Below are 12,052 nucleotides of genomic sequence, written 5' to 3'. Positions count from 1 at the left end.
CACGAAGGACAAACTTTTTGCTGTTCTGCGCGCTTTGTTCCCGCGTGTTGCCAAGTAAAGAGATGTTTTCCCGCTCTTCATGGATGAGTACTTAATGGGACGGCTTGTTTTTGACTATCGAAAGTCTGAATTTAATATCTTTATTAGGATTAAGATATCTTAACCAACGGTATAATATTTAAAATTATAATCATTTTTAATTAATAATTCAAAATTTATAAAACTCTTGAGACTCATGACCTTTAGCACACTGGGCGCGTTATTTGTTTACATCCATTAGTTTAGGATTTTCAGTCCTCTCCTCTACCAGCTGAGCTATCCCGACCATTGTAGGTAAATATTCTTTTTTAGTCTCATTATTACAAAATCTAATCTTTTTTTCGACAGACAAGTTAAAGTTTAGTCAAATTAGTTGCTAACAATTGGGTTGGAAAAGTTTTTAAAAGTGTTTTTGGTTTTGGATTTTAAAAAGAGCTTTGAAAAAAGGTAAAACTTGATCATTGATTTGGTGGTGGTGGGGATATTTGAAGTAAATGTTTTATATGCTTGGTATATTTTGAGAAGTACTTTTAAAAAATAAAAAAATTGGAAAGATTTACAATAAAAAACAGAAGAAGCTTCGTTAAAAAAAAAAGAAAAAAGAAAAAGAAAGAGGAAGCTCCACGAAATTAGGCAGGAGCGCTAGTCAAAAGTCGAGACACCGGTCCTTTTCATCTAGCAGAGAGACCCATTAGAGTCTCGGCATCCTAATCCAAGTCTGAGCCAATGGCCATCAAAGCCAGAAACTGAGCGTCAAACCCATTTTCATAAACGTTTCCACTGCTTTCTGCCATTGAGCACCGACAGCGAGGCCGACGAGAAGCCGCAGGTGGTGGCGCAGGCTCATGAAAGGCCTCGACACGAAGCTCTGATTTTGGTAAATCCGATCAGATCTGTTGTATTTTGGTGTGAAGTTTTTCAATTTACTTTAATTTTTGTTTGGCTGCACGGCTGTACCTCTCACGTTAACTCTCTGGATTTGTCTTCTTTTTCAGCCCGGTCAAACTCAACCAAAACACAAGCACATAAGCGCTTCCTTTTTTTCATGGCCGCTCAAACCCATTCTTCACCTTCCAAATCTCGTTGGAACTACGATGTCTTCCTCAGTTTCAGAGGTGCAGATACCCGCAAGAACTTCACCGATCACCTCTACTCTGCTCTGATTCGAGCCGGGATTCGGACCTTCCGAGATGACGAGGAGCTTCGAAGTGGGAACAACATCTCTACTGAACTACTCAACGCGATTCATGGATCGAGGATTTTTATTGTGGTTTTCTCCAAAGACTATGCTTCTTCTAGGTGGTGCCTTGATGAACTTGCAGAGATTGTGCAATGTAAGAATAACATAGGCCACACTCTCATTCCCATATTTTATCATGTGGACCCCTCGCACGTTAGAAGACAGACCGAAACGTTTGCCAAAGCATTTGCCAAGCATGAAGGGCGGTTTCAAGCAGATATGGAGCGGGTACAAAGGTGGAGAGAAGCTCTTACTGAAGCTGCAAACTGTTCCGGTTGGGATCTCGGGAGTGTTGCAAACGGGTATTATGCTTCAGTCTCTTGTGTGTTTTTCAATCCTTTTGTTTTTTAAAAAAAACAAATTTCTTTTTGTTTTTAAAATTTAGACAAAAGTTGAACAAATAATGGATTTACAAAAATTAATTTTTGGTTGAATTTCTTGATGGTTTTATGTTCCATGGCCACTCTACGTCCCTACCGCTATATAAAGATCATGCCCCTTAGAGATTTTGGTCCTAAAATTATTAAGTCTAGATGGCCTTTTAGATAAAATGTCATAAACTTTGAGCTGATGGCAAACATACTTAGAGCTTGGTTGGGATTGCGTATGAGAAATAAAGTTTTGAAGTCTTGCAAAAGCCTAATTTTTAAGCTTTTGTATGTTTTAGCCATTTTTAGAGTAAAAAAATGTAGTTTTGAAATTTTTTACCAAACATACCAGTTTTTGTTTGGCATGGCTTTTAAGGTACTAAAAGTAATTTTTAAGCTCTCTAACGCATTTCCAAACCAGCCCTTACCCTAGGATTTTCAAAAGTGTGTTTTTAAACAAAATTACGAAAAATATCTCATATGAGAATGTTTGCTTTTAAAAATGACCGTTTGAAATCACGGGTAACGAGTTCGTTTTCAAATGCGCGAGATTTTAAAAGTCAAATTGCGATTTTATCGAACTCATTTTGTATTTTTAAAAATCGCATTTTCTAATCGCATATTTTGTAATCACTATTTTGAAATTGCATGTTTTGAAATTGCAAAATCAAATGGACCATTACAACTTTAATAGTTAAACGACTTTGTAACCAAAAAAAAAATCTTTGGGAAAATAAATTTAGCCCTCAAAACGTACACATATTTGGCACTTAAACCATTATTTAAAAAAAAAAAACAAAAAAAAAAAAACCATTTTACCCCCTTAACTATAATCCCAATATAATAGCAATCAACGCTAAAATGGACTGTTAATATTTTTGATTTCAATTTCTCCCAAAATGATTTCTATGACATGTCATTAGGGTAAGACAAGAACTCATATATCACACTGAGCCATAGTTTGACTCAGTCTCGCGGAATTCATATATCCCACTGAGCCATAGTCTGACCCAGTCTCGCCAGGGCATCAATAGGAACCAATATGATTTACACTAATTAGGCATAGAATTCTTATTGCGGGATTCGAACTCATGCCCTAGTGTGTACCCAACCACTTTAGAAAATTTATTGGGCCATAGAACCATCACCCTAAATGGTGACAAGAATTCATATATAAATATATCTAAATGATGTTCTTAATAAATTTTATATGACTTAATTGCTTGCCATGATATATCAGTTTCAAATAATTGTGATGATAACACATCTTTTGGTAGTTATGACTTGTGCTTATTTTATTATTACATTTTCTTTTTGAATTATGATAATTAGGTATGAATCGAGGTTTATCGACAAGATTATTGAAGAAGTTTTAGGTAAAGTGAAGCCAACTCACTTAAAGGTTGCCATACACCCAACAGGAATGAATTCTCGTATTGAGGAGATAAAAGTTTTATTAAATCTTGGAACAAAGGATATTGTTCGCATTGTGGGCATATATGGGATGGGGGGAATTGGTAAAACCACCATAGTAAAAGCTGTCTACAACCAAATATGTGATGGATTTGAAGGAGGCAGTTGTCTTTTGAACATCAAAGAACATTCAGAACAGTTCAATGGTTTAGTTCATTTACAAGAAAAACTTCTTTATGATATCGTGAAAAAAAATTTGAAGATTGACAATGTTGATGAAGGAATCGAATTGATTGAGGAAAGAATTCAAGGCAAAAGAGTTCTTGTTGTTCTTGATGACGTAGATGACTTGAAACAAATACACACTTTAGTTGGAAACTTCAAAAAGTTTGGTCTAGGAAGTAGACTCGTGGTAACAACTAGAGATGAACATTTACTAACTCAATTACAAGTAAATGGAAAGTATGAGGTTAAAAAATTAGATCAGTTGGAGTCTCTTCAACTTTTCAGTTGGCATGCTTTTGGGATGGCCGAACCAATAGAAGGTTACTTGGACCTTTCAATTAGCGTAGTGAAATATGCTGGAGGACTTCCATTAGCTCTTGAAGTTTTGGGTTCATATCTCTTAAGAAGAAGCATTATTGAATGGAAAAGTGCATTGGAACAATTGCATACAAATCCTCACCGCCAAATTCAGAGAATACTTCAAATAAGCTTTGATTCATTGGATGATAAAACAATGGAAATATTCCTTGATATTGCATGTTTCTTTATTGGCATGGACAAAGAATATGTCAACAAGATTCTCCATGGATGTGGTTTCTTTCCAGATATTGGCATCAATATTCTCATTCAAAGGTCCCTTGTGACAATTGATTACTATAATAGGTTGAGGATGCATGATCTAATTCGAGATATGGGAAGAGAAATTGTTTGCAAAAGGTCATCCAATGATCTGGGAAAACGTAGTAGGTTGTGGTTTCACGAGGATGCCTTCAATGTATTAGGCAAGCATATGGTAAGAGACATATACATTTATATATGTAAACATGTGTACATACACAACCGCGTAAGCTAATGCCTGAGTGTTAAATTTTGCGAGTTGCTAATTAAATTGTTTATTTTGCTAGGGATCGGAACTAGTGGAGGGTATCATCCTAAATCAGCCTGTACTTGAAGATGTATATTTACAAACTGAAACGTTTGCAATGATGAAGAATTTGAGATTGCTCCAAATCAATGCTGTATATCTCACTGGATCCTATGAACATATTTCCAAAGAGCTAAGATGGCTTTGCTGGCATAAATGCCCTCTGAAATCTCTGCCACTAAGTTTTTCTCTAGAGAATCTTGCTGTTCTTGACATACAACATAGTCAAATCAAACAAGTCTGGAAGGAGAACAAAGTAAAACAAATTTTACATGGCCTTTTATTTATAAATTAATGTTAAATGTAATACTCACAAGAACTTTTCTTTTCTTCCTTTTATTTATTTGCAGATATTCAACAAGTTGAAAGTCCTTAATCTCAGCGATTCCAAAGATCTCACTAAATCACCAAACTTCTTACAAGTCCCACATCTAGAAATTCTGATACTTGAAGGTTGCACAAACCTAATTGAGGTTCATGAATCTATTGGACATTTGGAAGGACTTGTTTTACTAAATCTAGAAGGATGCAAGAAACTAAGGGATCTGCCAAGAAGCATTTGTAATTTAATCTCTCTTGAAATTCTTAACTTGTCTGGCTGCTTAAAACTTGACAAGTTACCGGAGCAATTGGGGAATATGATGGCTCTAAAAGAGTTGCTTGCAGACAGAACTGCTATCAAGCAACTACCATCCTCCGTTGGTCTTTTGAAGAATCTCAAAACTGTATCATTATTCGGATACGAAGGAGAATCCTCAAACTCTTGGTTGTCATGTTTCTCATCGTGGATTTCACCCAAAAGCTCGGTCTGCAAAAGTTTGTTGCCAGCTTCTGTTTCTAGATTATGTCTTTTGAGTAGACTATGTCTCAGGCAGTGCAGTTTGTCTGAAGATGGATTCCCCATTGATCTTGGCAGTTTATCTTCACTCCGAGATTTGACTTTATCCGGAAACGATTTTCGCAACCTGCCAAATTGCATCAGTCAGCTTCCTAAATTAACTTATTTGTATTTGAATGATTGCACGACTCTTCAATCAATTTCAGGACTCCCTGCAAGTTTAAGGATCGTATATGCAGAAGACTGCACATCACTGGAAAGACTATCAGTTTTGCCACACGTGAAAAATAGACAATTTTTTTTCCTTCGTAACTGCCATAAACTGGTTGAGATTCAAGGCTTGAAACCTTCATCAATCATTCACATGGAAGGATGCAACAATTTGGCCTATGATTTTACTGAGAGTCTCCTCCAGGTTCGTTCTCTCTCTCCTTGTTTCTCTGTTGTTTTGTTTTGTTTTATTTTTGTTATGTGAACTTCGTTAAATCACCACCACTAATATTTCGACATACGTAAAATATTTAACTGAAATGATAACATGTTAAGTTGCATGATTTGAAATATTTATTTCAAAAGCTTAAGTTGAGAATTGATGAATTTAATCATTTGATTTATATTCTAACAAGCTTTTCTTTTGAAACAGTGTCCGTCGACCAAGAGTGCTAATCAGTATAGTGCTATTTTCCTCCCTGGTAGTGAGGTTCCAAATTGGTTCAGCCATCAGAGCATTGGATCTTCAATATCCTTTCACGTACCTGCAATTTCAGAGGGTGAAATCCGGGGCTTGCTTGTTTGTGCTGTTTATGCAGCCAAGGAAGAACCCGATGAGATTGGTGGTGCTACTGGTTGTCGCATGAAAATCAATAATAAAACCAGAGGCTACCGATACACTAACTGGAAAACATTCAGTGTTCTTCCTATAACCTGTGAAGATCATTTCTTTGTCTACCACACGCCACTGATAAAAAATCAATTGGAGATGGAAACTGGAGACAAAATGGAGGTGTCCATCGAACCATGGAGGGCGATTGAAGTGAAGAAGTGTGGAATTCATCTACTAGTTCAAGACTCTAATGTAGTAGATGAATTTGGAAGTGTGGTCCAACATGTGGATTCTGATACTGCTACTGATGGTTCTGCGAATGAAGGGAAGGTTTCTGATGGTGAGGACTGAGGACTGACTATTACAGTGTTTATCAGCAAACCAAGGGCATGATTCACTCAAACATTGGGTTGGTGGTGGCAACGATGGTCAGAAATTCTTTTGCATCCAAGAAAGGTGTTGGTGGGTCACCCACTGATCATGCCACGCCACCAACTGGCATGGGTGGGGTTGGGTGGCCCCTTGTTGGTGAGAGGGAGGTGGTTGACTTTTTTTTTTTTTTTTTCTTTTTTCTTTTTTCTTTTTTGGCACTTTGGTACACATGGAAATATTTTATTGGGTCTCGTACGGTCTTATACATCCCTGTCACAAATTTCATTGAAAACTTTAGCAACTAGTGCATGGAGGGAGCGATTTGATAAAAGAGTATACCATTTGAAGTGATTTGTTATTTTGTTATTTAACTATTACTTAAAGCCACAAACAACTTACTTAAGGACTTGATAATATAATCCTGTATAGCCTTCATTGTTATTTATCTCTTTTTGTCAAGCTTAAATAAAATATAGTTGAAACTAAATACAAAAAAAAAAAAAAATTCATTTATGTTATGATGGGTTGTAAAACAAGAGTTTACATCCTCCATTAATATCTTGACAAGTAAGCTAAAAACACCTAACACAATACATATGAAAACATGGATCAACCTGCCAAAATCCCTATTAGACAAGAGAGAAAAAAAAAAAAAAAAAAAAAAAACCCTTCTAAGTTATCCCCATTCATCTATGCCTAAACCACAAACACCCGAAGCCACCGGAATCCGCCAAGGCCACTGGATTTTGGGCTGCAATTCTTTGTGGTTTGGTTTGCTTCTTCAAGCAAGGTGACATTGCTTGTAGTTGCGTGTTTTTTTTTTTTTTTTTTTCTTCGGTGGTTGGTTTTGTTAGGCAAATGAGGAAGAAATTTAGAGGGTGTTATCTTGATTTTTGACCGAATGAAGGACAAATTTATGTTTTTATCTTATGTGTCAAAGTTTTATTGGAAGTCGTAAAACCCTTGTTTTGCAACCCATCCTGATTGCAGGTAAACTCAAAAAATAATAATAATAATAATAATAATGTAAAGAAGATAGAGAAAGAGGGAGGAGTTGAAAAAGGTTAATGAAAAGAAGGTAGAATATGGGCCGTGGGCTTCTATCCTCTTGGGCGTTGATAGAGGCCAGCAAGACCCAAGACTCCAGAGTTTCATTTTAAAGACACTAAAAAAGCAGAAACAATTCGAACAATTTGGGAAATTTTTAGAGACGACGACGACGAACTCAGAAGCGAGGGATAATGAACCCGTTAACCCTAGTAAAACGCATTCAGCAAATCAACACGAAAGAAGCGGCACTAGGGATCTCCGAACAAGCTTCATGGCACGCCAAGTACAAGGACTCCGCCTACGTCTACGCCGGCGGCATTCCCTTCGACCTCACCGAAGGCGATCTCCTCGCCGTTTTCGCCCAGTAAGTCCAACACTCCGGTGAATACTAATCAAATTCGGAGAAATTCTCACACTAATAAACGATTTTATTTATATATTTATTTATTTATTTATTTTTTAGATATGGAGAGATCGTCGATGTTAACCTTGTTAGAGACAAAGGCACTGGTAAATCCAAAGGCTTTGCGTTTGTTGCGTATGAGGACCAGAGAAGTACGAATCTTGCTGTAGGTTGATTTCGCTCTCTATCTCTCTCTTTCACTTGATTAATTAGCTTTGTTAGTCCCTAATATTGTTGTGCTTTTTGTTTTGTTTAGATAACTTGAACGGAGCTCAGATTTTAGGTAGGATTATTAGGGTTGATCATGTTAGTAACTATAAGAAGAAACAGGAAGAAGACGAAGAGGAGGAGCGGAAGAAGAGAGAGGAACGCGGCGTGTGCCGCGCTTTCCAAAGAGGCGATTGCACTCGTGGCGCCGGTTGCAAATTTTCGCACGACGAACAAGTAAGTTCAACATTGTTTACTTGATTATTGTCTTACTATTGCTCGATTTTTGCCTTTGAAATCTAGATATCGTTTTGAAAGTTTATTATGAAGTAGTTTTGGCATTTTGTTCTGTTTCATATTATTAGCTTTCATGATTTTCTTGATTTCTTTTTTTTGTTTTTGTTATTTTTTTGTTATTAGGTGTTTCTCTTCTATACTTCCTGTGTGCTGGGAATTTTTTTTTTTGTATTATTGATGCAAATTGCTTGGGATATTACTATTTGAATTGTTCTGTTAAGCTATAGGATTGTCATGTACAAATATGGTTGTTGATGATATTTATTGTTGATGATCAGGTTATATCGTCTGGAAGTTGGCTAATTTGCGCTTTCTAATTTCTGTTATGTGTTGGGAAATACTCTCTTAGCTTTTAGTTCTAAAAGGTTGTGCCAGAATCGAACCAGTTTTCAATGCATGAGTTATAGCATATTAGGATCAATGCTCATGTAATTGCTAAATGAGCTGTTGACCTCTGTGGATGATAGAATGGGGGGGACATGATCTGTTCCCTTCACTGTGCTTGCTTTCCTAGTTTTGTACGACAGCTCCAAAATCATATTGATGTAGAACAGCATGTCTTAGATCCAAAAAGCGAAGCAAGGCCTTTAATTTCAGCACTGAAAGACGAGGAAAATAAGATCTATGGCTGGTTTGGGGAGTGAAGTTTGCATGCTTTATTTTGTGATTAGAGGTTAGACTTGGCTTGAGACTAGGGGTCAGAAGAATAGTGGAAGGAGGCTAGAGAAGAATGGGACAGAAAAATATGTATGCCTAGCCCTGGGATCTTAGGCATCATATCTTAAAGATGAAGTGTCGCACATTTACTTGAATTTTTAACTGGTCCAAGTCTCAGTTTGCTTGGCAAGTTGTTGAGCCTCAAATTCCTTGTTTTCCATGCAGAGGTAGTCTAGATATTCTGATGTATCAGCATGTTTTGGGGAAGGGGGTTGATTTTCTATTTCTCGTCATTTTCTGCTTTCTATTTATTGTATGCTTTACAAGCTTTTGCATTTTAATAAACTTTGGGTTGAGGATTCTGTGCGGAATGTTAGGTGCTTATCACTGCTTTGTTATTTTTATTTCCAGAGAGCTGCGAATACAGGTTGGGGTCCTCAAAATGAAGGTCCAAAATGGGGACATGACAAGTTTGAAGGTCCAAAATGGGGTGAGAAACAATCTGACAGGAACCCATCAAAACCTGTTCGGCCACCTATGATTCCAGGTGGTTTTAGACGGGATGATAAAGATATGCCCTCCAGATCAAAGGGCAGTGAAAGGGCCTTAGAGAGCAACCCTAGGGTAAGTGATAGGAGGGAGGAAAAGAGTTCAGGAAGGCATGATGATGATGAGTTCGAGCCAAAGTCAAGGGAAGATCATGACAGGAGGCAAGATAAGAGATTGGGAAGGCATAATGATAATGAATTTCAGTCTAAGTCAAGAGATCATAATAGGGAAGAAAGAAGATCAAGAACACTTGATGGTGATGAATTTCAGCCAAAAGCGAGAGAAGTTAATGATTGGAGAGCAGAAAAGAGATCAAGAAGAGACAATGGTGTTGAATTTGAGTCAAAGTCAAGAGATGTGAGGGAGGAAAAGAGATTGAGAAGGCACGGTGATGATCATCTTGAACCAAAGTCCAGAGAAGATGGAAAGGAAGAAAAGAGGTCAAGAAGGCATGATGATGAATTTGATGGAAAGGAAGAAAAGAGATCAAGAAGGCAGGATGATGATGATGAATTTGAGCCAAGATCAAGAGAAGATGGAAGGGAAGAAAAGAAATCGAGAAGGCATGACTCAGATTACCATATGGTAGAAAAGGGAGACAAGGGAGGAGACATTTGGCCAAATCATCGTAGGGATTCCACATCTCGTTCTAACAGAGGGGGAGACGGAGATCGCCGGCATAGATCAGATAAGGATCTTCATTAAATGTTTACAGGGGTAAGCTCTTATCTTTGGGAGACGTGTAACAGGATCATTTCCATATGCTACCTGAAGAATGTTTGGCTGAGGTCTATTCTGTATTTTGCTTGGATTTGTCCTCCCTTCTCCCCACACTGACCATGGAACGCTGGTGTAGCTTGACAGATAGTGTGCCTGGTTCTGAGCATCTTTTGATCCCTCCAGACAACTTGGAATGTATGATTAAATGTGTAAGCTATTGCAATCCTATAACTATAAGAATTTTGTTGTCATTTTTAATGATGATTTGAGTCCTTATTTATTTCAGCGGATAAATTTTTCACCAAGGTGGCGCCGTTTTACACCCTAATCTATGCCTCAGCAGACTCTACATGAATGCAAATGCTCCCCAAAGATGTGAAACCTTAGGCAGTTGTTTGGTTTGTCTTTTGACCGTTAAATTTCATCTCAAAATTCAAAGCCCAAGAGCACTTTTAACTCCTTCGTTTGTTTAGGCGTAAAAGCTTTTTATGATATATATTTTTCATATTTTTGAAAGATTGGTCTGGATGAAAAATTTAGTAAAAAATTTATTTTAACGGAAAATAGGCATTTATGACATAAAATGAATTTCCACCTTTTTTTTTTATTATTATTATTTTTTTTTATCTTTTTCTTTTTCATAAAGGCAGGTGGGGAAGACCAACTTGCTTATTTTAGTTGGATGTGATCATAGTACCACTTACTGGCTGGGAGCCGGGTATAAGGGGCTTAAATGGTGGGAATAACATGCATTCCTTCAGGTCCGATTAAACTATAGCTTGAACTAGCCTCATAAGGTCATTAATGAGAACTAATGTGGTTTACACTAATTAGACATGGAGATTCTTATAACGGGATTTGAACTCATGCCCTAATATTTGCCTAACTACTTTGAAAATTTTCTTAGGTCATTGAACCACAACTATCTATGAATTACTATTCTTGAAATAGGGAAATGTTAGGTGCTCTCTTGGTGTTCTTCTAGTGTCTTTCTAGTCCTACATGTATATTATTTTATAAATACCAAGTGAGAGAAATAAAGGCAATTTTCTTTTTATATTTTATAAAATAATATCCACCTAGAATTAGGAGGACACTAGGAAAACACTAAGAGAGCTCCTAGCATTTTTTTTATTTTTTGTTTTTTTTTTTATGTGTTGGATTAGAATTAATTCGATTCCTAATCTTATTCCAACTTTTAATAGCATATCCAGCAACACCTTTTATTTTAGTTACTCAAAATACAACTTTTTTTTTTTCATTTTAGCTACTAGTTTTTCACTACATACTCCCGCAAAAGTCGGAACATCTATTTTAACCATCTCTTTTAATTAAATATTATTTTATTATTTTTTATCTTTCATTTTTCTTCCCCATCTCTCACACAGTCACACACAGCAAAAATTGATGCGGTGAAGATCACAACTTCCGGAGGGAGGAGAGAGAGCTGCGAAACCAAAAATTCCTACAAAACCAAATGGGTAGGAGAGAGCGACTGGAGGGAGGAGAGAGCTGCGAAAAAAAATTGATGCGGTGAAAATGAGAGTTTGTTTCAGTGAATGAGAGAAGAAGAGAAAGAAGAAAAAAATTCCTGCGAAACCAAATAGGTAGGAGAGAGGGACTGGAGGGAGGAGAGAGAGCTGTGAAAAAAATTGATGCGGTGAAGATGAAGATGAGAGTTTGTTTCAGTGAATGAGAGAAGTAGAGAAAGACGGAGAGACGAGAAAGAAAAAAAATTCCGTGGCTACTGGCTACAGATGTGAGAGAAGAGAAAGTGAAAATAATAAAATAATAAAAAGGAAATAATATTATATTGTTGCAAGTCGATGCCAGAGCACAAAAATTGCTAAATTTAATTTAAAAGTCCTACTCAAGGTGTTCTAACCCGACTTGGGTCAAAAATTAATAAAAAATTCTAACATCATA

General features: G+C 36.8%; 2 protein-coding genes across 4 annotated transcripts; both read left to right on the top strand.

The window, feature by feature from the left end:
* The first annotated feature begins 736 nt into the window (after positions 1-736).
* Positions 737-6,594, top strand: LOC132164582 (disease resistance protein RPV1-like). The gene is made up of 6 exons (XM_059575114.1): positions 737-916; positions 1,035-1,581; positions 2,980-4,078; positions 4,191-4,466; positions 4,561-5,463; positions 5,692-6,594. Exons 2-6 carry the CDS (start codon positions 1,085-1,087, stop codon positions 6,220-6,222), a joined length of 3,306 nt encoding a protein of 1,101 aa, XP_059431097.1. The 5' UTR covers positions 737-916; positions 1,035-1,084; the 3' UTR covers positions 6,223-6,594.
* Positions 6,595-7,423: 829 nt separating this feature from the next.
* On the top strand, positions 7,424-10,565 carry LOC132163979 (zinc finger CCCH domain-containing protein 25). Of its 3 annotated transcripts, none has more exons than XR_009438345.1 (5): positions 7,424-7,657; positions 7,757-7,866; positions 7,953-8,140; positions 9,269-10,321; positions 10,413-10,565. XR_009438345.1 is itself a non-coding variant. In XM_059574372.1 (4 exons), the coding sequence occupies exons 1-4, from the start codon at positions 7,485-7,487 to the stop codon at positions 10,109-10,111; spliced, it is 1,314 nt and encodes a 437-aa protein (XP_059430355.1). In that variant the 5' UTR covers positions 7,424-7,484; the 3' UTR covers positions 10,112-10,411. The 3 variants fall into 3 exon arrangements, 1 of the variants encoding a protein (XP_059430355.1); XR_009438344.1 differs by having other exon boundaries at positions 9,269-10,335; XM_059574372.1 differs by lacking the exon at positions 10,413-10,565 and having other exon boundaries at positions 9,269-10,411.
* Positions 10,566-12,052: the final 1,487 nt, after the last annotated feature.

This window comes from Corylus avellana, chromosome ca10 (assembly GCF_901000735.1).
Source record: "Corylus avellana chromosome ca10, CavTom2PMs-1.0".
Taxonomy (NCBI): Eukaryota; Viridiplantae; Streptophyta; class Magnoliopsida; order Fagales; family Betulaceae; genus Corylus; species Corylus avellana.
This window is presented reverse-complemented; position numbering and strand designations above follow the sequence as displayed.